Consider the following 27,392-nt stretch of genomic DNA (forward strand, 5'->3'; position numbering starts at 1 on the left):
ATTAGGCAAAATTGTGAAATATAGCCAGTTGTTGTTGTGTCCATCATTGACAGAATGCAAAATATCATTATAATTTATGACGTTTTCTGGTCACGGTATGGCTAAACACTGCCGTCACTATTCACGACGAGTTAGATCTAACTATTGCCATTCGGAACTAACATCATCTAATAGACTAAATGATGCATTGACATATCTTATTTCTTCAAGTAACGACTGACCTCGCGGTTGGCTTGAGACGACTGAGTGTAAATTTGAGATTAACATGAGTCATGTTGTTGATGTTGTGAAATAAATGAATACAGTGATTAAGGTCTTATTCGCAGTACATCCGGTACAAATTAGAGTTGATGTTACATGGTCGATGGTCGAGTGTACAATTGACTGCGTTTTATTGTTGGTTCAGTCGTTAAATCCCCGGGCTAGAGTAGACATGTCGACAGACATATATCTATGCACGGGTGACTAATGATTGTTTGTGTGCTTGCATTTAACATGTAGCTGGGACATTTCAGTGACACTCGCGTTAGTGGTGTTAGCATTTGTATTCGACATCGAACTTATGAACTGGTCCCTAAACATTCAGATAAACATGACAATTGCGTCCTCATATACATCTAGTTTGAAATGAATTCTCAAGTTCGAACCGAAGATTCGGGCATGGCTGAGCTCTCAAGGAATTGCGGCATCTTATTCCGGCCGGCTGAGGACATACGCCCGCACGCACGCCCGCACGCACGCCCGCACGCCCGCACGCCCGGACATGAATAATACCTCTCTCGTGCGTAAATATTCGTGCATTGTTGTGATTACCGAAAAACGTTTCAGGTTTGTCCAAATCCTGCAAGTTTGTTGCATGCCCTGTCGTGATAGTTCTCGTAGAATGCCGTGCTGTTTCAGTCCCTGTAGCGTGTCCTGCTGTCACGGTTCTCGAAGAATGCCGCGCCGTCACAATCCACGTATGATGTCCTGCCGTCACAATGCCCGTAACATGTCCTGTCGTTACAGTTCACGTAGCATGTCCTGTCATAGTCCTTGAAGCATGTCCTGCCATCAGAGCATAGCCTGGTGAGTCTGCAGAGCATGTTCTGCCGTTACTGTCACCGTAGCATGTCCTGTCAAAGTCCTTGAAGCATGTCCTGCCGTCATGGTACTGTCAAATCCTGCCGTCATAGCCGTTGTAGCATGTCCTGTTACAGCCCTCATCAGCCAGCTCTGCTGTGATTGTACATGCAGCGACAACACGCATGGATACGCTGACCGCTAAACGGTAACGTCTACTTCTCGACAAACGGATTCAGATGTAACCACAGTATACTTACCCGTGAGAGTAGCGACAGCGATCGTGTAAACCAGTACGACGTACCCGGCCAACCCGCCGCTGACACTTAACATCCTGTATGGGCAGACAGCAGATAACCGGCACACAGCTGCAGGCTCCCGCTTATAACTGATCAACACACAAAGAACATACACTTTATATAAACCTATTGTCGCCTTCTTAGAATCGCCTTTAAATAGCTTCCACGAAATAACCTGCTGTCTTGTTTACACGAGAGAGTCGTTGGTTCGTTGCATTTGTAGGTCAGCTTTGTGCCCAAGGGTTAGTCAGCGTCGCAATAAGTGCACAGCCGCGACGGCCCACAAGTCACATGAGAACCTTCGAGCAAACACAGAGTATAGCAGCCAGTGTATTTTACTAAGACGCAGAGTACAATAATGGAGGAAGATCAGTACGCCTTTATTACGAGACAATGCGTAAATGGGTCATGGTCCCTGTCCTGGTTGAGTGAACAATTGATTGTGTTGACGAACCATCGCGTGACATTCACGTTAGAGAAGTAATGCTCTAAGTAAATGTAGGTATTTGTCTTATCTTTTCTGATGAAATAGTAAATTTACTTTTGCTCGACTCGGCTATTCCCCGATAGGATAAGCTAAGATATATGTTATCATAGTGTCACATATTGTACAATAAGCAAAAAAATGTACTTTTCAGCCCGGGAAATGCTTAGTAGAAACTTCTTAAAACTTGATAAAAACATATAAATTATATTAATATCCACCAAACATTGGAATGTAGCTGTATAACAAAATACATACATTTTCTACAATCATGAAATACGTACTTAATGTTTATAGAGTACTTAGATGGATGTCTCAAGCACCAGTAAAAGTATTATCAGCGAGAGTAACTGTCAGTAAACGATCTTCCTGTATAATGAGAACTAACTTCTTGCTATTTGAATAGGTACAAAATTCAGAGTTAAATTCCTTTGATTTTTCTAGAAGATTATACGCTTATAGAATATAAGTCACAGGAAATGAGAAAGTGGGTTTCATCTTCCACAACTTTAAGGTCATCATCATCATCATCATCATCATCATCATCATTGTCTTACGACGCTTAAAGCAATATCCACGTTCTATCACATCGGGAGACACTGGACGGGTTTTCCTCAGCTTAACTCATATGAGAATCGAAATTGGGTGATGAGGGACCGTTTATTCACACACACACGCACGCTCTCACACATACACACACACTCGTACGTAAAACTTCTCCATAAGGAGATGAGGCATGTGAGACTATTCAAAGCGAACTATATAATTTGCCAAGAGATAGAAATATGTTGCACAAGGTGCGTTAAATTAACGAATGATAAATTAAGATAAATCAACACATCATTTGGACACGTCACGAAAATGGCTCCCTTTAGTTGGTTAACGTGATTAAGTTATGAAAATATTACAGCTTTTTTATTACAAAAAGAGACAATTTCACACGTCAATATTACACTTGAAATATCATAAAGTGATAAAGAGTAATGTTAGATACATTATTGTTTCAAAGATATGAATGAAAGTAAAGAGAATGCTGGCATTTAACAGGTTGCTGGGACATTTCAATAACATTCGCGTTAGTGGAGTACATGTAGGTATGGGTCTCATCTTTTCTGATGAAACAGTAGATGAACATTCATGGACATAAATAGTCTCTCATTATTCCACATAGTCTCATTATAGACACACCTTGAGGAATTTAGATTTGTTTTCGACAATGAACTTTTGAACTGGTCCCTAAACATTCAGATAAACATGCCAATTGCGTTTTCATATAGTCTGAATTGAATTCTCAAATTCGAACCGAAGATTCCGGCACGGCTGAGCTCGCAAGGAATTGCGGCATCCAAGTCCACCCGTCTCCCTGTTTCCCGACTCTAAGTGCACACCTGGTGGAGACATACATGTTCACTGGCGGTTCCACGTGGGTGTCAGGTGCACCACCTTTTTCCAAAATCCCGGATCCGCCTTGGCGTGTTAGGAAATGCAATATTAAGATTTTACGTCGCTGTTATCAATATTCCAGCCTTACAACGTCAGGTGTTACCGGAAGTGGGCTTCACACATTATACCCATGTAGGGCGTCTAATACGGCCCTACGCCTTGAATCATAAACTTGTTGACAAGGTTACCCCACCGCTCACATATTAATGACACAAACACTACCCGTGTAATGGGCTGTATTGACTATAGATTCGGTAGTGCAATCGCTTTCCCGAATGGTAGCAGCAGGTCCAGTAGATAGACCACTCCGCCACTCTATCCCCACAACCATCAAGGCCTGATGGCAAATGAAGAAGTATTGTGTGCTTTAGATACACGGGAAAAAGTCTGACACATTGCAGACCTAAATCAAGCGAGTCAGCGACTACTGTCTTCATCTACAACCAGCTACATCACGGCGGCCTGGAAATAATCCAGTCAGGTCTATGCAAACCAGTGGTTGGTAGCATGAGCAACGTCCAATGACGCCGGGATACCATGATATACAATCAAAGTTACAAAACCTGAACAACTGATTCCCATTCAAGTCGGCTTTTTCTAATGTGACAAGCATGGAGTATCGGGTGCCCTTTCTAATACATTTCCCGAACACCAGAAGGCTTGATATTCTGTGCTTCTCCAGCTCAAACTCATTTTTTGCGTCACCATGCTAATATGCCCCGTCTGTATAGCGTGGTGACTTCATATCGGTGGTATGTTGTTTCGAAGATTTCCCCTGGGGATGTCAACATATGATTGCTACAAGGTAGATGTGCAAAATACATTTTAACCCCCCTCATGTCTGCGAGTCTTTTTACTTGTCGAAAAAGTAGCGTTTGAGTACACACAACAACATACTAATTTAAAAGGCGATCATCCCGTGAAGATCCGGGCTAGAATAGGTCTTTAGCAACTTATGCACGCTTGCAGTAAAAGTGACTATGCTTGTCGTAAGAGACAACTAACGGGATCGGGTAGTCAGTCTCGCTGACCTGGTTGATGCATGTCATCGTATCCCGATTCCGTAGATCGATGCTCATATTGTCAATCACTGGATTGTCTGATCCAGACTCGATTATTTACAGACCTCCGTCATATAGCTGGAATATTGCTGAATGCGGCGTTAAACAACACACAACCAAACAAAAGGCGATCAACGATGATTCCTAAATTCAAATCCAAAATTTAGTTACCGTAGTACCACACATATTCGCCAGAAATTCTTATCTCTCATTCGCGAACACAGAAGAGATTGCAATTCATGATCAAGTTTGCCACGGTACAATGGAAATATAACATAACGTGTTTTGAATGTAGAGCATAACTGTTCATAACTTCATACCTTTCTCTATGACCTTCAAATTTATCTTAAGTACAACATTGAACAACATAGACACCAAGGGCACACCGTCCACTGTCATCTGCCGGTCAAAAGTATATTCTGTTTCAAAAAGTTTGTTTGAAGAGAATGTTACTTTCCTAAGAAATTCATTTTGAAAGCCACTTGGGCCTTCCTTCCACACTATGCAGACAGGCTGTACTATAACTATGGTAGACATGTAGAGGACACTTCCAAATTCGACGTATCAGGGACATCCTAATGTTAATTTAAACATGCAATATATGTATACTATACCATGTCTTAAATTGTTCTATATTTATCCAATAAATTGATTGCTAGGCATTACTGACAAAGTAGCCTTGCTTGACAACGGTATTAGGATCTATACCGAAACGTCGCCTTTAGAATAAATAAAGAAGTTGTTATCCATACATTGTGTCTACTTTGATATTTATTAAATGTTATATATTATACTCTTGTACCACCGTGGGTGGTTTTGAGTAAATAAATTAATCTGAATCTGACAAGAAGGATGTCCCTGTACAATGGAACCCTAGAAGGGACATTGTCGCGTTGTCGCATTGCCTCCCTTACGAAAATAAACAAAGAGTGTCAAAATTAACCAAAGCGCGACAATGCGACAACGCAACATTTTGTCCATTTGTCGCGTTGTCGCGTTGTCAGTTGAAAAAATATTTTTTTACTTTGCCAAAGGGCGACAATGCGACAATTTTCAAGTTTAAAAAAATGTCACGGTTCATGGCTTTTGGGTATCTCCTGATGTCAATGTCGCCAGGTGTTGTTGAGATTTTATGGCGCATGGACCAAATGTCCTAATAGTAGGAGAGTAGCAAACTGGTAATCCTATTGAGTGAGCGGGGAGTATTTCTTCTTTGTGGGGTTGACTGTAGTTTTGCTGATGAATTACGCTGTGAGGTTGATGCCTATACATTGAACCATGGTATAAACAGGTGTTTGTCTGGTTCGTTTGCTAAATACGTCTCAGACATAAGGGATTCTAGTATTGAAACCAGGGCCCTAGGCAGCGACATGGAATTGTTGCGTGTCATGATTTCTTCACCCCCTCCCCCACCTCCCCTGTGGTACTCTCAGTAGTCACTACCTTTATAAAAACGCAAAACTGCAAACAAATTTCAGACCATCCCAAGCAAGTTAAACAAGTTAAAGTTCGAAACTACCAAATATAAACAATTTTTCTCATTTCAGATCGGGATCGAAATTAACAGCGGACTCTCTTTTACGACGTCCGCGCACTAAAGCTACGCTAACCAGCTCATATAAATACCATCTTCATCAACCAGCCGTGTGCGAAATACGCTGCAGTCGGAAAGCGCACGTAAAATCTCCAATATAAGTAAGTAAGTAAGTACCAGCCTGTTACACACACACACGCAAACACCTGCGTTAGTACTAACCTGTCACAGAACCGGCAGGTTCACAGAGAGTTCACTGGTTTTGACTCTTATTTCACCAGTTCAGCGCAAACACACACACTCTAGTGAGTCCTAGAAGCTCACTCTCCTCCTCCTCCCCCCCCCCCCCCCCGGTTCATTCTTTATGAACCAGGCATTAAATATATCAGAGTTCTAAACATCCCCCTGTACAAACCGACTATGTTTGTCGTAAGAGGCGACAAACGGGATCTGGTGGTCAGGCTCGCTGACTTGGTTCATGCATGTCATCGATCCCAATTGCGTGGATCGATGCTCATGATATCAATCACTGGATTGTCTGGTCCAGACTCGATTCTTTACAGACCGCCATCATATAGCTGGAATATTGCTGAATGCGGCGTTAAACAACAAACAAACCAACCAACTGTACAATCCAAGGTTCAATACATGGGAAATGAACGTTTCGAGCACAAAATCAAGAGCTTTAAAAGATCTAAACTCGTCCCGACTCACCGCCAAAGAGGACGGACTCACCTCTTCACCTCAATTCATCAGCAATACAGCAGCTAATTTTATAAAGACGTTCACCGTCGTTACAGACTGGGCCCGCCAGTACGCAAGTATCTCACTGTCCTAAGCCCCCTACTTACCAATTCCAGCCAACAGCCAGTCCGAACAAGGCCATTCACCCACCGCCCCTCGCCACCACCGCCAACCTAACCGCCTCCTCCGCCTGACTGGCCCATCTTTTATAAAATCACCTTTAAAGTTTAACTCCTTTTTCTTTCTTTTTTAAGACAAGACTTTCTCATAAAATCAGCTTAACTGTTTCCATTATTTAACCTCTACCTATGTTGTTCATCCACTATCCTTTATCCACTTTGCTAACCTCATTTTAACTTATTTATCCCCTGGGCTACATATATGAAGGTTGCGTATTCGATCCTCGGGAATATAAAGAAAACATTTGTCATTTGATTTTACATTTCATTACATGTTACAATCTGAACGGAAGTTATATTAATAAAATACCCAGGACATTATATAAAATCCATGGGATATTATAACACATTATATAACAAATATGACTTGAATATCCTATAAAATCCCGGGGATATTATATAAAATCCCAGGGACATTACAACGTCCCTGTTTCTGAGATTTTACCCGACTGGAGAACAATAGGATGACGTCACCGGAGGTTTATAATAGAACTTATTAATTTTGTTTTGCCAGATGGTATATATTCTTCCGAACACCATATTTTCCCACTTTGTTAATTCTGTTTGTATTTATTTCATAGTTTATACCTTCAGTTACCTTTATTTGGGACAGGTATTTAGAATTATTTACTATTTTTTATATTAATAATAGGGCTGGGACGGGTAACTTTGGTACTCGGGTCAGATGGGTACTGAGTAGGAACCGGGTACCCACAGGACTACCCGGACCCGTGGTTAGTCACGTGATATATTGTTTAATGACAATTAATTATCTAGAACTCTATGGTTACACTACAAGTCATTACTGTTCGCAATTCTTTCTCACTATGCAACCATCTGCATCCTTCTGATGGTTGAATAAAGATACAACTTAATTCAACTTCAGTGTATGAGTTTCCAGATTGTTTAATACATGTATCTAAATACGTTTTGCCAGGGCTATACTAAAAATGTTCCCAATCGGACATTTTAAGACATCTCCTGAGACCTACAGTGGGCACCCAGGTAGGGTCGAGTAATAGGGGTGGGTGGGTACCCGGGTAGTAAATTTGGACTCGTCCCAGCCCTAATTTATAGTGACTTAGACCTCCCGCCCCCGTCCTTGAAACTGAATCCCCAGAAATGGACGATAACTCCCCAACCGATGATGATGATGATGATAGCATTTCCCCCCGATGAAGGAGTAAGCATATATTCCTAAACGTTGTGTTCCTAATAATAAAACGGTTGACATCAATAACTTCTCTTCCTTATGTGTATCACTTCTAAATGCTATTCAAAGACTTTAAGTATAGGGTTTATAAGAAAGTTTAACATGTTTATCTGATCTTGATTCGCATGCGCTAAGCGGCAGTTTTTAAGGCGAATATTGTCACTGTCATACAGATCCTGATACAAATATATCCAATACAGCCCATGTAAGTCTATAATGTTTGTCTATAATGTAAGGTATCAGTATCTGAAATTGAAGAAATTGTATTGAGATAATTTAACAACTTATTTTCTTTAAGTCATTGTTATCGCTCACTGAGGTTCCTTCATGTCATCTTCTAATCTTGTATATATTGATTGTTTTACAAATATTCTCTTTCAATTAATGTACAGAAAAACGGATTTATAATGTCAAATGAAACATTCAACGTTGCCAAAACCATTAATCATATGCTGTCTCGCCATCGCGCATTAAGGTATGACTTTAATAAACGATCTGTCTGTTTGTCCGCCAAATTTACAGCTAAAGAAAAAAAAGTGATCCAGTACACAGCTTATCCCATGCCACTTCCACTCAATGAATGTCAATTTTAATGTATTTTTCTTATCTTAACCATGTTTTGTTTTTACTAGATAACAGATACACATACACCCATAACTGTTATCTAATTCTCCAGTTGCCTCTCAGAGACATAAACCCGTTTGATCACGTGTAACTGTTATTTAAAATGTGAGCTTCCGTCGCTTCTATTCTTTTCTTCAGGAGTAGGCCTTGTCCTTGGTTCTAGCAGACTAAGTAACATAGTGTATAGTACTTCCGGTCATGGTTTTTGTCAGTTAACAACGTGGGTTTATACATATTTTACAGTAAGCTCCTACAGCCCCAACCCTCAGTCGACTGCAAAGGCAATGGACACGAGTTTTTTGTCACATACTTTACGTTCACTTCTTTCATGACCTTTATGCATGGGTATATCAGATAAAATATATTCAATCCGATATGTACTCTCATAGAAAGTTGGGGGATGTTCGAAAATGATTTACAGCACCTGTTGCTCCAGACTGAAGGCTTTTCGTGGTTAATTAGTTTGTAGACTCGGGTTCCGGTGGGATGCATTCGAGTCCAACGCAACGTACACGAGCACTCGCTAATATCGGTAAAACCTGTAATCTTGATGACAGAGTTCTGTGTAAGGTTTCTGAATTAGGTGATTGAAAATACAGAGAAAAACGATAAATAATAAATTTGATTTTTATACAAGGAGACAATTTCACACGTTTACCATTGGAAATATATGGAATGATAACCTTTTCCGTTCAAGATAAAGTATCCCATTTCTCGTAACTGTTGACAACAGCTCCTTATTTGGTGTTTCGTTTGGTGATTCCCAGGAGCTCAATTCCCAGAACTGTCTATGCCCTATAAGTGGAAAGGGTGCTGAATAATAATTAAATATGTCTGATGTTTATCATGCTAATCTTAACTTAATACTGTAACTATACACTGTGATACTCCCGTTGGCCGAGTCACGTGTGTATTCACCTACTTTGGTATCTCCACGCGCGAGTGTGCGTGTGTTTATGCGAACTGTGCAAGGGTGATCGTGCACGTGCAATTGTATTGTATTGAATGCATTTTAACTGATATATTTATACCATTGATTCCAATGATTTTATTGGTTTCTAATAACTTCCTGGTGGTGTCTGTACTTTTATAGATATTTATTTCATTTGTAACCTGTTTTAATTCCAAGAAGAATGTAATAATCTGAATGGTATATCTGTGCAGAACAGTGAGGACTTAATGGATCGTACAATCACTTCCTTATCGGTATGGATGACGAAACAAACGTAATTGGTGCACAGTTAAATGGCATTCTACCATGAATTTGGAAATAACTCGAGTCTGATTGGTCAATCAGATGCTATTAAATCACAATAAACCCCCTCTGATTGAAACAGCTGGTTTGACGGCCGCATCGCCGCCGAAGCTTATATTCCTGTAAAGTTGCGGTGACTAAAACATTCAAGGGATGTGTGGCAATACATTTCGTGAAGGAAACACGACAGAAATCAACAAAGAGAATGTATAATAAGTTTTGGGGACAACAGAGAGCTTGGAAGTTGGCGTTTTTCTATATACGACTGTGACGTCATATCTCCTGCGTCCCAATGAGCGACATGACGTCATAATGTCATGCGCGGAGTAGAACGAAATCTTTGCAAAGCTTACCTATTTTTCTTCAGGGGTGTCCACCTCATGTTAGCTTGCAAGTTGCCGTGCTTAAATGCTGTCAATGCCTGAAATAAACTGCCTGAGCATATAGAGCACCATATTTTGTTTAAAGGCTGCTGTCGGTGAATCCGTAATTCAAATCGACAACCTATTCAAAACACATGCATTCCGCTTCACTCGATATTTTTTTCGAGCACCAAAGATTTCGCGTTTTATTTAGTCATGGTAGAATGGAGATAAACATACTGTGTTTTCAATGTTGAGCAAGGTTACCTGTAGATTAAACCGCGCTAAATTAAACATTTGAAACCTCACGTCTTTTACCTCATTGTCCTTCCCCTATCCTATTTCGAATACTAGTATATGATAATGAATTAATAATGATTCCACACTTCCGCTTATTCTGCAGTACAGCGTACGGACTAGCTGACATTTTGTAAGTTATGAATAATCAAGGCCTATGGGTTTTGTTTCCGACATTGCATACACTCGTTCGATTTATGCCCATACATAGTAAGCTTTATGCCCCGTTTAAAGGTTACTTTTCAATTTTAGATATATCGGTGGAGAGAAACTGCCTTTGTGATTTAGAGGACAGAGCTTCTGCCCCGAGCTCGGAAGGTCGTTAGAAGATGATAATTGGTGTCACCCTGCCTGGCGCACGGCATTAAGGGGAATTCGGAGTCTCTTTAATGTGTCTCTGGTTACAGATATCATACCAACGGTTGCGCCAGCCAGTGCAAACATGCTCATGGTGCGTTTGGAACCATTATTCATAAGACTCACAATGGTTCTTAGCTTACAATGACCCTTCCTATTCCGTAGCTTATCAAAACATACGAGGGCACAGATCTGTGTACCAGATTCATATGGTCGTGGGACGTGAGATTCGCCCAATTCATAATTCTTGGTTTGTTGCCCTTTTCGTGCTCAAATCTACCCCCCAACACACCTGGAACATTGCCCGTGGCCCGTACAATACCTCCTTGAACGTGTGATGCACATAAGCAGTCATGCCCGTGCACTACTATCTCGTTCCCTATCGAGTAATTGAATACTTCAAATGCTTGTACGTACATCGTAGTTCGATGCCCATTCTTGACCAAACAACATCAACGAGTACAAATGGCAGGATTGTGTTACTTAAATTCTGTCTTTTTGAGTAATTGTGTTCATGATCATGCAAACCAACCGAAATACCAATTTATATCATATGAAATAATATTAATTGCTGTCACAGACTCAACTGATACCAGGAAAAAGTGCCTGGGTAAGTTTTTATACACTCCAACCAAAGTAGGGATCATGAAACATAAATGTTATGATCGATCGTCAGAAGAACTTTTAACAAACCATGCAATTCATACATGACGCATACCAGGTCTTGAGGCATTCATGTGATAGATAGTGAAATGTAAGTATAACTCATACCTTAGTCTCGACGGCATCGATTTCTCCCTTTTCTGCTGGGCTTCTGAGTCTCAGTTAGGCGGTTTCACATCTGGCAGTCGTGATGAATTTTGCTCTGTGTGGACTGTTGGTGCTGCTTGATCTTCTTCAGCTGGCTTCTCTCGGTGAGTTCACCATCTGGTTATTTATTTTCACAAGTGAAGAAGAAATTGTTTTTATAATGCTTAACTATCGATTTGTAAATGTAAATTGTTCTGAAGCAGTTCGATCGGCATTGGTATATTGCGGAGCTCAATTTGTTTGTTCTCATAAAGACTCTTTCTTTACAGAGTGGCGAATCCTTTTTGCAGAATTGCACATTCCCTCTTCCATTTCCTCTTTTATTAAAATATATTTCAAGGATTTTTTTATTGAAGCTATAGACTGCAGTCATCTAAAAAAATCCATTTTTGATTCTTTTAACATCATTATATAGCTGAAACATGTTCCTTCAAGAACATGGGATAAATTATATACTTCAATACAAATATCAATCACATAGAGTCCCGTGAAGAATTGACCTTCAGCAACCCATGCTGGTCGTAACGACTAACGGGATCGGGTGGTCAGGTTTGCTGACTTGGTTGTTGTATGTCATCGTATCAATAAAAATGCGAAGATCGATGCTCATGTTTACAATCATCGGATTGTCTGGTTCATACTCGATTAGTTACATACCACCGTCATATATTATAGCTGGAAGTTATTGCGGAGTTCGGCTTTAAACAAACAAACAATCAAACAAACCCTCGGCGTACGGTGACGCACAATCACAGAGTCACCAAGTCTGACAACCAATTGAGTTTAGGCTCATCCAACGAAAAGAACAGTGCGTACTATAGGTTGATGGGATCATATTCTAACATGGGATCCCCGAGGGGATTTAGCTTTGTTTTATGACATACATCTTTAAACGCCTCCACATCAACCTTCCTTTTGGAGACGATATATCATTTTGGAACGGTTTTAGTATCTTATACAATTCAGTCGAATAGGAATTCTTTCTTTTGATAATCCCAATGTTGGTAGATGGCCTGATTTAGACGACTATAACATACAAAGTCTCCATCCATTAGAATATATTCTACATACCAATTCCAATAAATATGATTTCCATATTTCCAGCACCTATAAATAGGCGTCTTGGTCTATCCTGCTTTTCCCACTGCACTGACTCAAATGCTTGCACTCAAATGATTCAGAGTTCAGCACTGCAAGGTACGCTGCTTGCGAACAACTTCTTGAACTTGAAATGATCTGCAAGACTCGTCGTCAGGTCAACCTGATGTGTTTTAATCGCACAAAAACATCGAAGACAAATGGTAGGTAATATGATGTCAGTATCATTGTTCATTGTTACAATAAATTATTACAATAAAAAATAACAATGTGATCTTAGACTTTAAGTATATGTTGTGGAATTACAAGACATGATTTTAAATACATTTCCCATATACTTTACACCCCGGAAACTTTTAGAACTATCCGACATAAGATGGTTTGACATGGGAGTTATTTGATACTGGAGGTGTACAATGGGTTGTTGGGCGAGTTTGGGAGAAGGACAAAGTGCAGGAGGTAGTGTTGAAGTAGAGTGAAGATCATTGATAAAGACATGTGGAAGAAGTAGACGAGGGAAATGATTAGGAAGTTAGGTTTGAGGAGATGATCTAAATAGCCACGAGAAGGGGGCCAGCTAATGTAAGGTTAACATGTCCTGTAGGAAACAGATGTAGTGAAGAGGTAGGGGAATCAAGTGAATGCAGAGATGACACAGGACAAAAGGGATAGCTCTGATAGGAAAGAAAAGGGTTGGGGGAATATTAGAAATAGCCTAAGATGATACAACTATAGCACTTTTTACTGACGTGTACAACTATACCACATTGGAAAAGTAATGCTTTCTTTCCTTCATGTTAGTTAGACCAAAAGGGTACTTCAAAGTACACTTTGGTCAGGAAAAGCTGTTCTTCAAACTGTACCAAACAAAGATGTCTTGGTTCAAAGCTTTGGAAAGGTGCAGCGTTGATGGTGGCTCACTTGCCAAGATCGATGCTTCTGGAAAACAGAAGGTCATTGAAAGGATTCATGGATTGTCCGGTAGGCAAAATTATTATAAATTTTGTATTTTATCGCCCAAAGCGCGTATACAGAAATAAATCTAAATACTCTCTAATTGAGGATAAACACGTTTGATAACATCCGTTTAAGCCAATCAAGATAACAATTTGAGTTTGTAGATTTTTAATCTCTCTGAAAGTGCGGCGCATGGCAACACGAAACGAGACAGTGATACTCGTAATATGAAATTTCTGAGGACATTTTCAACAATGACCAAAAGGAATGGAGATAATTTTCACGTGTAGTTTGATTGGAAAACAAACAGGACAGATGGTGACAAGATAATTACCGACCGTGTGCAATAAAAGCGACAACCCGTTCCATAATCGGAAGAAATATGTGCTTATGAATCACTATGAAATAGTGATGATAACAGGTGTTCGCGAAAAGGTGAGCGTATCCTGCCCCACCGGTGTCACACGTCACTGATCCGTCAAAATTTTAAATGCCCTTCACATGTGTAACTCAAACCTTTAGAGAGCTTCACTGAGGCCTTGAATGTTGCAACCTTGATTAAACATCTTCTGAGCAAGAGTTGCATGACGCTCTTTAAAGTCTTGGTGGGAAGAGCATGCTCGATTGTACTTCAAAAGTTGTGAAATGTGACACCAAAGGCTGGAGTTGCCATTTCTTATGAATATAGAAATGGTTTTGTCGCTTTTATTTCCCACTCTAGTGGACCTACGGCACGGATATGGTGAGAACAAATCAAGGATCGTAATCAGATTCGAGCCACGATACTAGGATCCTGGTATGCTTAAGAGACCCCACTCCGTTCAGCAATCTACGGCACCTTGAACGACTGAGCCAGTATTGTGGCTGATGATGATTCTGACACACCAATGTTCACAACCTTAGCGAATCTGAATTTCTAAGATGTGCAAGGCTGAATTGAGAGTTGTCGTCCCCGGACCATAAGACCAGTACCCGTAAAGTAATCTATCTTTGCGTTTCTACCTGTCAAAATATTCTCTCTCGGTTTATGTTATTTCACCCACGAATGACAAAGTCAAATCCCGGATAGTGTGGCCATCATGATGTCAGCGACATTATCATGTTAAATGTCACAAATTTCAGGGGAAAGATGATTCATTATTTGACTGAGGGGAAATTGGAGATGTTCGCTGAGGAAAGAGTTTTGTTTCGATTTGTTCTTATTGGTCTGGAGATTAAATTCATCCAAAGTATTTTATTTCACCATTGACATACTCACTGGCAACAGGATTCAAACTTTAAGCGATTTAAGACATATTTGGTCATGTTTTTGGACTTCACAATGGCACATTTTCAGATGTTTTTTGCGGTGTTACGTACTGCATGGACGTAATCGAGTTTGCGACAGACAAAAATCATTGTTTAATATTATGAGCAATCTCCTTGCCGACGGAAAACGATTACACACAATCACGAAAGCCCGACCACACCAATTTAGCCGTCTTACGACAATCTTGAAAGTGTTAGGGATCTGTTCCAGCCCGAGTCCGACTTGACGTCCACACTGCAGCGTCTACGCAATTTGTCCGTTTTAAAAGAAGATTACAATCAAATATTACCCAACAATGTTCTTACCGGTTATATTTGTTTAAAAAAATGTTTGCTTTGAAATTACTGTGGAATGTGATAGGAATGTGAAACCTTAGCTTAATAGGCTCGGCGTATAAAAAATAAGCTGGATGTTGTTCCACATTCTTGGTTGGCGAATCCGTAAACCAAGTAATGAAAATACAACAATAACTGCGCTGTCGTTGTTGCGTCACATCTCTGTCTCACAGTCCCTGAACCTGAAGTACAGCACACAGGATAAAGGGTAAATCGTGTGACGCTAAAACGTCAGACCCCGATAATGTTGTTTACGCGCGCGTGCATGTGTATGTGTGTGATGAAGATTGTGAAATAGCATGATACATTTCAGATGGACCTTGGATCGGATTACGAGACACCCATGACAATGATACATATTTCTGGAGTGATGGATCCCCTCTTCGCTACACAAAGTGGGACATATTTGAGCCAACTCACATGTCTAACGATGGTTCTAAAGAAGATTGTGTGAAGCTTCGAAATGGAGTGTTTGGTTATCCATGGAATGATTATCCATGTGAAAGTATGCTTCCTTTTTTGTGCGAACTGTGAGTTTAAATTTACTTTGGCATAACAATATGGTTACACGTTTATACCGCCTTTCTGATTATTGAGTAGTTTTACATAGTAATCTAAGCATTTACCTCGATTTAACATATTTGGTTTTCATGCTTAAAAGCAGACATTAAAACTAAACTGGCATGTGCATGGCATTATGGTTACACGTGAAGTCCTTTTAATGATTTCAACAGCTATACTTTTTGTGCATCCCATCGGTCGCGCCAAGCACACAATTTCTCATTTTTTGGCGCCCGAAAATCCTTGAGTAATTATTTTGCTGTCAAGGAACAAAAATATTTCGTGATTTGTCAAGGATCGATAATGAAATGTAGGTTTTCAGATATAAGTGAATGGGTGACTGAGTACGGTTTTACGCCGCTTTTATCAATATTTTAGCAATATCACGGCGGGGACCCCCGAGATAGGCTTCACACATTGTACAAATGTGGGTGGGGAAGCGAACCCGGGGCTTGGCGTCACGATCGAACGCTTTAACCACTAGGCTACACCACCGACCCTCAGGTATGATGAAATGAAGGACTAGCCTTCAATAGATTAAATATAATACACAATATTTCATTTTGAAACCCGTTACATACATACACATGTATGGCATACCATTTGTTAGAAAATGTAACAACGTCCAGCAAAAAATACACGTGAAAAAAAGCCAGTCACCGCCTACTATACTACACTAGCTGACAAGGGAAACTATGCTCAATATAAAGTTAAAAGAAATTCTGAAATTAGAAAATGCATCTTTCAATACATATTCATGAAGACATCCCGATTTTGAGGTCGCGATTCAAAGTTTGCATGTGCATGCACGGCGCAAAATTTGGAAGTTTGCGTGATGTTGGGAGCATAATACTCACACACGTGTTTTTTTAATGAAAACAACACACCATGCTTGTTTATCTGTCAGATGCTCATAAAAAACCGTATAATGTTTATCCGTAAATAACGCTTAAGTAATGCAACGACTTGCTGAACATCAACGTGTACACACCGTGGATATGCTGCAAATAGGGGGGCCGCAAGACATTTTAATGTTCATCGAAACGCAATAACATCTCATTGGAGCCGGTCGTCCATGTGTGACGTCACGTCAACAAGACAACCATATTCAGTTGGTGCATCTACGGAATCGATACCAAACTGCAACAATTACAGCTCGGATAATTCCTGAGTTGGGACCAATTGCAGAACCGTACGAAACCAGTTTAGGGAGCACAATATCCGGCCCCAACGCCCAATTTTGCTTTCATGTCATCTTCTGGCACGCCTAGCTTGGTGCAGACACAGATGATTCCAGGTTTCATCTGGATTGCTCTGATTGTCGTGCAAGGGTCTACATGCGTCCCAAAGAAGGTCTTAGCGACGCATGCGTTACTCAGCAGCGTCGTCAGTTTGGTGGTGAAAGTGTCATGGTATTGGGTGGCATCGCAACTCATCATTGTTAATGGCAAATTGAATAACGTACGTTCTACCCTTTGTGCAAATGCAGGGACGTAACTTCACGTTACAACAGCTAGGATAATGCCCCCCACATGGTTGTAACAGACTTTTAAAAGCAGTTTTACATTGATGAACTCCCATGGCCGGCTGTTTCTCCAGACCTCACCCCCAGAGAACATGCCTGGGATAAGATTGAACGGCGTCTATGACAGATTGGACGGCGCCGTTGACAGCGCCTATGACAGATTGAACGGCGCCTATGACAGATTGAACGGCGCCTATGACAGGACCTAATCGGTAATGCTAGCTTAGTTGTTTTCAATCATTCGGTGTCCTCAATGCGCCGTCGCTGGCTCGCCTGTATCAAAGCAAATTGCAGTCACACCCAATTTGACATGGTTAATTGAGTAGTTATACCATATCTGTTGCTACCAGGTATAAGTTTTGTCAATGATTTTGTAAGATAAAACATTGATGACACAAATGACTAAATATTATGTTATTATTTTCAGTAAAATAATATTTACACCACTTTATATGAAGAAGTTAGTTTTCGCGTTAATATATATGTTTCCATTAAAAATGACCAATTTAAATTTCTGACCGAACACCTGTAATCTTTATTTAGAAAGCGACACACTGATATTGGAACTCAGAAGCTGATATCAATTATGTAATGACATGTCGTGTAACAGTTCCATTGTAATTCAGTTATGTGACTACCCTTTCTATTGCTTCCTTTGCTTCTTTGTATGACATAATATTCAGTGTTTGCGGGAATTTGGAGAAACATAAAGTGTTCTTGTTCCATTTTTCCAGCAGGTATCGGTGACATATCAGACATTCATGAACGTATACATATGTCCAACAGTTACATGGACGTTCTAGATATGTGAAAACAAAGGAAAGAGTTAATGAATATTGTTTTACCCCGCATCAGCAATTTTCCAGCTATTCACGGCGGAAAACAAAGGAAGGTTGATGCTAAACTTATTTCTGGGTATTTGTGAGTTATAGAAAAAAAGGAACTAAAAAGAAATAGATTAATTTGTTCGAGTTTGTGCCCCCCAAAAATGTTTTCAGTTAACAGATATGCATCCTGTCAACGTTATTATTATTTTATGACTTGCTCCACTTTAAATATATTTTTACTTATATATATTGTTCTATGTAAATATTCACACTCGAAGGGTTGATTGTGTTTTTAAAATTGTCAGGAAAAGTTTGCACCATTAAGATCCACTGTATGCTCTCCTATCCTTGACTTATTGTCTTTGACTGTTATAGTGTGAACGCTTTGGAAATCGTGAAATAAATTATCTCATTGTAACATTATAAATACATGTGTGATGTTTGTGTTCATATATCACAAGCACGCCTTTAATATTTAAAAGAGCGTATCTGAAAAAGTGTTCTGTCACAACCATTTATCATTTCCACTCAAGAACGACAAATACCCCAAACCCATTTGCTACGATAGCTTTGTGTTGAGTTCAAATGACACAACGCTGATAACCGTCCAATCTGGCATGATTAAAACAAGAAACGGTATCATCAGTACTCGACTCGTTTTGTTGCCAACGGTGTAAAATACAACTGGGAACGCCTGGTAGCATGATGACTGCCCTCTTCGTCTTAATGTTCAGAATAACATCTTTCCAACTCAAGGTCTATTTATAAGCCAAATTCGACTCGACATTATTTTGAGGCACCCTTGAAGATCCCGATGAGAATAGGTCTTCAGCAACCCACGCTTGCCGTAAAATGCGACTGTGCTTGTCGTAAGAGGTGACCAGTGATCGGGTGTTCTGGCTCGCTGACTGGTTGATGATGCATAATCGTATTCCAGTTGCGTGGATCGATGCTCATGATGTCAATCCCTGGATTGTGTGGTCCGCTGTCATATAGCTGGAATACTCCTGAGTGCGACGTTAAACAAACACACAACCAAACGTTATTTCGCGGGCTCGTTCACACGTATCCGCAATCATGTATGTAGATACATACCAAACACTCCTTCTGATGAGTCATTTAGATATTTCATGGTTATTTCATATTTATAAGCTAGAGACCCTCTGATCCAAGTTGGTGAAAGGAGGCTACTGATCGACGTCCTGTTGTAACGGAAGAAAGATATTAATACAATGGAAAATCGACGATGACACCTTTGTTGGCATTATTATGGAGTGTATTATCCATTCTGTGTATTTGCAGTGATTGTATTTCCCAGTATAACATTTATGTCACATCTGTCATCATTTGAAGATGTACGTCATGAAGTAGTGTAAATAATTTTATTATGTCAATTGAAACTTTTCTCATGATCTCTTGGTTGTAAACTATGTCTTTTTGATGACACAATACATGTCGTGGTAAACGCAATTATATTCATGTTGTCAACATTTCTGAGTGATATACTCCAATTCAAGTAACAGCTTGTCGTCTCGTTCTGACGATATCACAGTCTACTATCTACTGCTGAACAAACATAAAAATCAATCACGACCTGACAAGTAAACACGCAGATTTGCATTGTCCGACCAGTCGACAACAGCAAGGATGGAAGGTGTCCTTTTGGGCAAGTCGACGAGCATTCAGGGAGTATGCACCGCGTCACAAATGAGAATGGTTTCTTGAAGGTTGTTTAGAAGTAGCATTAATATTGTCCATGAATAGTAACTAGGTAAAACGACACCGCTGCAGCAAAAGCATGATAGACCAATAATTGTTGGATGTTGTTTTACGCCGTTGTCTGCAACGTTAAACTTATATTGTGGCTGGAAGTTTGTGAGGAGACCACATATTTTGTCAGCTTCAGCTGATATTTTATAATGTAAGAGCCAACATGTGTTATCTAACAAACATATTGCAACAATGTAACTTTTGTGGCAGACAAGTTCTTATGAAGCATAATGATTGTTTTCACGGTTTGTCAAGGACAATATATATGTAGATAAAAACCCTGTCAGCATGTGGTGATGGTGAGGTTTATGTTGCTACAGGGAGATCAGCCACTTTAAGCTCCAGCTATAAGCCCTGCATATATGTTTTCAGAGTGTAACAGAAATAAAATGTGCACTTTCAATAGTCGTTTGTCTTTTTTTGTGGGTCGACGAAACTGCTGTACACCTTTCTATATTACTAATTCACTCCAACCATAATGATTAAATACAGATGTTCCCCCCTGTTGTAAATCTACTTTACCATAAATATTTTTTTGTAATATTTACAATTATATTGAACTCAAAAGATGCTATTTTTCTTTCCTTTGTTTTGAAACCATACTCACATACATTGTAACATTATTACATTGTTTATATAAACCATTCAACTTGTATGCATACGTTATTTGTGTCATTACACTCGTAATATCTCAACCAAAATAGTGCCAATGGCTGTATATGCCACCTGGCTGTGAAACTGATATAGAGCACGAATACCATATCTTAATAATGTGTCCAAAATATATGGAGTTAAGACGGCTGTATTTGCCAAATTACTCATATGTGCACCCTTTTTTTCAAACGTATTCAGTTAATTAATGCAAGACTGTTATTTTTCGAATGGCAAAGTGTGTGTACCATATAATGAATGAAAGAAAGATTGCATTATGATCAAGATATAAAACTATTTGTTATTATATATACGCTTAGGCAAGTTTAAGTGGAGTGGGTGGGTCGGGATTAGTGGGGGTGCAAGTCTTCAGTCTTTTTTTAATTTCATCTGAATTGTTGAGCTGCTCATTGTGTGCTTTGATGTATACGGTATTACCATCTGTATCTTGCCTGAATCCTATAAATAAAATTTTACTTGACTTGTAAACAAACTTTTAAATTCAGGAAGACAGGTGCAATCACATGAATATAAACTTAGACACTCTGACTTTACCGTAACATTTAATTCTGACAATGTTTTCGATTGTCGTATCATTTGTTGTTTGGGGCTGCATCCAGCAATATGAGTGGTTTCTTAGGTGAAAATGTTTATAATGGATGATTTATCATTTTTATTTTTATTTTGCAATATGGCCATATTTGATTTCCAATCAAAATGTCAAACCTTCGTGGCATACAAGCCAACAATTTCACCCACCAAGGGCCTCTATCCCTTTACGTTTTTGATAAGATGTCTTCATTACCACCTGGCAACCATATTTAAATTCCGTTTAAGAAACTAACAGCCTCGCAAAGTTGCAGGTCTGGTCAGCTTAAAGGCATATTGCTGAGTGCGGCGTTAAACAACAAACAAACAAACCAAACAGCTTAAACGCATATTGGCGAGTGTGGCGTGAAACAACAAACAAACAAACCAAACAGCTTAAAGGCCAATAACTTGAACAATATATCATGTGTACATAACATCTGTGTCCATAACTGCGATACTGGCATTGAGCCGTACTCACTCAGTCACTATTTATTTGTGTGTTTCTCCTCTGCATGATCAATCTATAAGTAATAACACCCCTCCCCCCCAAAAATAAAATAATAATTACCCCCAACAATACAACAAAAACAAAAACAACAAAAACAACAACAACAACAACAAAAACCCAAACAAAACAAAGCAAAAAACAACAACAGTTTGTTGAGAATACAAGTGATAGTTTTTCTTATCCAGGTTGTTTGATATTGTTTTGTATTGAGAGCTTTAAGGATTTAAATTACAGGAGCGCCAAAACAATTGCTAAGGTGATTATCTACTTCAAATATGCTTACAACAGAATATTTTTTAATGTGAAGTTTACACGAAATACGGCTTTTCCATTGGAAGAGAGGCCAGTCACATAACCGCAAAGGTGACGTTCATAACCGTATGAACGACACGATTTGACGTTCATACGTTTTTCACGGAACCGTATTCTTGAAATGACGTAAACACTGACGGACTACTTCCACATTCCTGGGGAAACCCCTGGGAATTCCTTTGCGCGAATACTCAAGAGTTCTTTCTGGTCATTTAGACCCTTTGATCTTGGATTCTGCGTTTAAGTATATATTGAGAATTTTCAGAGAGTTTGACTGCATGATCGTTCATGAATATCCTCACTACAACCCACCCTAGTGAACAAAACGTAGAAGATACATCCACTATCGTAGTATCGATCTGTGTCTAGACTGACAGTTACAACCTACAGCAATCTATGAATTTACCTTTAAGTTAGTGTCTATTTGACACATCTGTATAATCACCTTTCATGCAATGATCTGCCAACTGATCTATGATAAGTAACACCTGTAACCGTCAGCGATTAATTAACAACTTCGGAAATCTCTCCCATCACGTTCATCGTGTCGGCCATTTTGACATGTAAATGTATTGCGTTGGTTGGTTGGTTCGTTGTAACACCGCGCTTATCAAAATTCGAGCTACATGACAGCGGTCTGTAAATAATCAAGTCTGGACCAGACAATCCAGTCATTGATTTCACGAATATCGATCCACGCAATTGGGATCGATGACATGCTTCAGCCAAGTCAGCGAGCCTGACCACCTGATCCCGTTAGTCGTTTCTTACGACAAGCATAGTCGTCTACCCCGAATCTTCACGGGTCAAATGTATTGGACTGTCATTGTGACTGATCATGACTTACTGAGATAGTTCTTAACAGACCTTTCTCACCCAAATGATCATATTACTTAAATTTATTCCTTTTAAACAAACTACAACCAATGTTCATATAAAGCATGTTGAGCATACACACGCTCATGTGACCTCTCTTTTTGTGGAACTATTTTATTTCGCGATACAGCTGGATGTTGTATGGCTGTCAGTATAAACATGAAGTCAGACGTATAGATCTAGCGCTAAATCCCTCGAGGTATGAAATAGTGATATAAAAAAAGATAAGAATTGACTTTCACTTTGTGTGAGTTCATTTGAGTATGTACCTTCATTGAGGGCCAAGCATTGTATGAAGATGGCTATAGATGTTGGCTCATCCCAATTCAAGGTGGGTGATACTGTCGTTATAACTAATGTCATCGCTTTGTAGAGTTGACTTGTACTTCACTGAAAACAGGATCAATAAAGAAGAGGAATTAATGCCTAGTTTTACATTATTGCACTGAAAGTTACACATGTGAAAGTGCAATGTTAATTTCTCTGAATTCTGAGAAATAACAAATCTTAATTAGTGAGCAAATAGAATTTTTTCCCCAATTTGAATTCTCAGTGCAGTTTGGAATTCATGCTTTTATGTCTACACTGACTTCTTTTAATGGACTTGACTATAACAGATGAAGCAGGAATAACGGTCATTTTTCAGTTCATTGTGTTGTGAATTGAACAACTGATCGTCATGAACACACAATGCCTCTTAGAAAGTGGTCAAATGTAACAAATGTTATATATGGTATAACACTTTCTCAGTAAAGTACAGATTCTCGTACTTTGTTTGGTTGATCGTGACGTGCTTTATAATTATTTGCATAGATGTGAGATCATGAACGGAGCAAATATGCCAAGCTGTACTGACTGTTTAGATCCCACTGTTCGAAAGGAGGATGTAGCCCTGACATTTTAGATTTTAATGGTTTCCAAATCATATTTCCACATCATGATGAAATATTGTACGAGGTTGCGTAGATACTGAAGTAGTTAGAATGTGGACAATGGCATTTTAAATTCAAATTATACAATTAAATATGTTTCCAATTTTAGGTAATCAAATGCTGTACACATTATATAAGTGGTTTATCCCGTGACAACCGCCATTAGGTCAGTGTGGCACATTTCTTACTAGACAATAATGTTACAATTGCTTGCTTATTTTAAGAAAAAGTGAAACATCAATTAAAAGGCAAAATAATAAGGCCAATCTAACATCTAGGCTTATATACTCAGGAACAAATGTTCCTGTGACACGACAAAAGACAAGAACCTGATCAAAGTAGACGCATACAACTGAAAGAATTCATATTTTCAAACAGACAATGGACCAGTAAAACATCTTTACAATTTAATGACACATGTCACAGAAATGGCCTTATGACAAGATAAGAAGCGAGAACAGAATTGTCAATTCACATGTCAGTAGCGTGTGTGTACCCTCTAGCTCGTAGTCCGGCAGATATGTGAACTCTATCAAAGGATTGTGCATTTTGTCATAAAAGCAAGAAACTTGGTCGAGTCATAGACCATGCCCTAAAGAACAATTCCAGAATTGGCGCCACCAGATAAAGTCGGTGTGTCAGCATTGGCAGCCATTTTGAAAATAGCGACTCAAAATCACTAGCGATGTAGAAACATTTTGTATTTATTTATCAATAATGACTCTTTGCAGGTCCCAAATGACTGGAATATTGCCGCCAATATTAGTAATATTAAACTACGTATGAATGATGCAGAAAATGGTCTTTTGCAACTCCAATCTGTGCAGAGAATTAATGCTGAGTTAGCAGAAAGTATAATTTCGTGTTGGTTGTCGTAACAGTGACAATGTATCAAGCCTATCAGCTTTATAGTACAGAGCAACCTAGTCTATCAAAAAGACACCCAAAACTGACTTGACCAAGTGTGTTCTTTGCCAAACAGTCACACGTGAAGCTTTGCAATGCCCAGGAGAATTACAGCGCCATGATGTTGGTGTTAGCCATGGTTACTCACTTCAGACAACATTGTGCTTTTCCAAGAGCTGCACGAATTACCCATGCCCATAAATGTAAGACGCCTAGATGAAGGAGGTAGCATAGACAATACTCTGCAGGTTAACAGGGCAGAAAAGAGGAAGTCAACAGCAAAATATGATGACCCTTATTCAGCAAGCACTAAAAAGTATACCCGACAAAGTCATCAACAGGATCCCACATTAGAAAATGCTTGCTTCTTCTGTGAGAAGGCATCTGTTACAGAGCAACTCCATGAAGTATCCACTTTCCGCCCAGACAGTTGTGTTAGACAATGTGCATTAGACCTGCAAGACCTAGGACTCCTTGCCAAACTGATTGCTTGGGACATGGTTGTGCGCGCAGGAGGCTAAGTATCATGCACCTTGCTTGGCGTCCCTGTACAACAAAGCTGCAGCACTGCAAGATCAGGATGATCTTTGGCGTCCCTGTACAACAAAGCTGCAGCACTGCAAGATCAGGATGATCTTTGGCGTCCCTGTACAACAAAGCTGCAGCACTGCAAGATCAGGATGATCTTGGGGATGAAGCTTCCAAGGTCAGAATGTCATTGCCCTGGCTGAGCTGCTCTCATATATTGTGAGGAAGCCAGACTGGATAATAAGAAAGAACCTGTCTTCAAACTTGCTGATCTTGCCCGACGCTACTAGGCACGTTTAGAACAATTACTAAGAGTGGAGAAAAATGTGCGTATCCATAGCACCAGGGTGAAAAATCGGATTCTTGCTCACATTCCAGGCTTGAGTGCGCACAAAGAAGGTCGTGATGTGCTTCTTGAATTTAAAGAAGACATAGGGCCTGTTCTACGCAAGGCATGTGAAGACAACTATGATGATGAAGCCATCTGCCTGTCAAACGCTTCCAGGATTCTTCGCAGAGACTTGTTTGAGATGCGAGTAGTATTCACGAGCAGGATCATTTGATCATGACTGTCAGAAGAAAGCTGTTCCTCAGTCACTCATGGCACTGGTATCCATGATCCTTGATGGCCCAAATATAAAGATCCAGGCAGATGGTGCAGTACATCTGGCAACTCTCAGTTTGGCTCAGCTACTTCTGTTCATCAGTTTCATTCATCGACGGGCTGAACGTACAGAAGTTCATCACAACAAGCAATAGAAACACCATTGCACATGTATGTGGGCCTCACAATCCATAACAGAAGTCGGAAGTGGGACCTGGTAGAAACACTGATTGAACTGGGAATGTCCATATCATATGATCGAGTGTTGAACTGGGTGTGTCAGCAGTACCATCGTGACTAGGTTGTGTGTCCTCAAAACCTGCGACAAGGGCTATTTACTACTGCCACCATTGACCATATTGGCCACAACACCAGCTCAACAACAGTTACTGACCCCTTCCATTGTACAGGCATGTCACTTTTCCAACACCCTCATCCTCAGAATCTTGGAACTGACCGTACGACCACTGCGATTGACAAAGAAGGATTTGTAGATACCCAAGGTTGATGGTCCAGTCAAGGGGGATGGCCAGGTGGTCCATCAGGCATCGCAAGACGAGACGAGGTCAATGTCATTCATTGTGTAATTTCGACTTTAAAAAAGCTGATCGGGTTGATGTAGTTTGGGAACAGTATCAGGAGAACAGTCTCAAGTCTCAGACCAGAAGTAAGCTGGGCAAGGGCATCAAAAGGAGAGTTGAAGGATCCACCAGTCTCTCAGGAAACTGACAGCAGTTTCTCCTTGTTGATGTAAACAACGTGGAGCTGTTTGCATTCTTGTCAGAGTACACGTCACAAGTGGAAACTGACAAACAGGTTGTAACCACATATGGCTCACAGGTTCTGTGCCATCCATCACAAGACACCAGCCTACTGGCCCCTTGCCTTCACGAGGAGGCAGGAACACGGATGATCCTGCATCTGGCAGATGCAGTGCACCATGGGTACCAAAAGATCCTACTCAGGACAGTCAATACAAACATTGTTTTCTTAGCTGTGGCAGCAATAGTCAGGATAGAAGTCTAGGAGATATCGGTTGTCTTTGGAACTGGTCAACACTTTTGCTATATACCTGCACACAAGACCTTTGCTTCGATTGGACCTGGGAAATCTAAGGCTCTCCCACTCTTTCACGCCTACACTGGCTGTGATACTGTTTCATCTTTCAGCACGAGGGTAAAGAAGACTGGTTGGGATACGTGGTAGGCTTTTGAGGAGGTGACCCCAACATTCCTAGCTTTTTCATAAGGACCAGATGACGTATCTGAAGCTCAAGTGTCTTTGCTGGAGGGGGTACTTGAAAGGGTAGCCACATAACTGAAATACAATAGAATACAGTTACACGACATTTCATTACATAATTGATATCAGCTTCTGA

General features: G+C 39.9%; 2 protein-coding genes across 2 annotated transcripts in view; one reads left to right on the forward strand and one right to left on the reverse strand.

Moving 5' to 3' along the window:
* Positions 1-1,460, reverse strand: part of LOC139452561 (uncharacterized) — a 42,325-nt gene extending 40,865 nt beyond the window's left edge. Inside the window, exon 1 of the mRNA XM_071234083.1 lies at positions 1,323-1,460. Coding sequence (XP_071090184.1) covers positions 1,323-1,395 — 73 coding nt within the window. The 5' untranslated portion in view covers positions 1,396-1,460. The remainder of the gene's footprint in view (positions 1-1,322) is intronic.
* A 10,307-nt stretch (positions 1,461-11,767) lies between these two features.
* On the forward strand, positions 11,768-15,957 carry LOC139452634 (C-type lectin Cal-like). The gene is made up of 4 exons (XM_071234171.1): positions 11,768-11,828; positions 12,906-13,025; positions 13,624-13,803; positions 15,737-15,957. The coding sequence occupies exons 1-4, from the start codon at positions 11,768-11,770 to the stop codon at positions 15,955-15,957; spliced, it is 582 nt and encodes a 193-aa protein (XP_071090272.1).
* Positions 15,958-27,392: the final 11,435 nt, after the last annotated feature.

This window comes from Haliotis cracherodii, unplaced genomic scaffold (genome assembly GCF_022045235.1).
Source record: "Haliotis cracherodii isolate W230 unplaced genomic scaffold, xgHalCrac1.p SCAF_9, whole genome shotgun sequence".
Classification (NCBI taxonomy): domain Eukaryota; kingdom Metazoa; phylum Mollusca; class Gastropoda; order Lepetellida; family Haliotidae; genus Haliotis; species Haliotis cracherodii.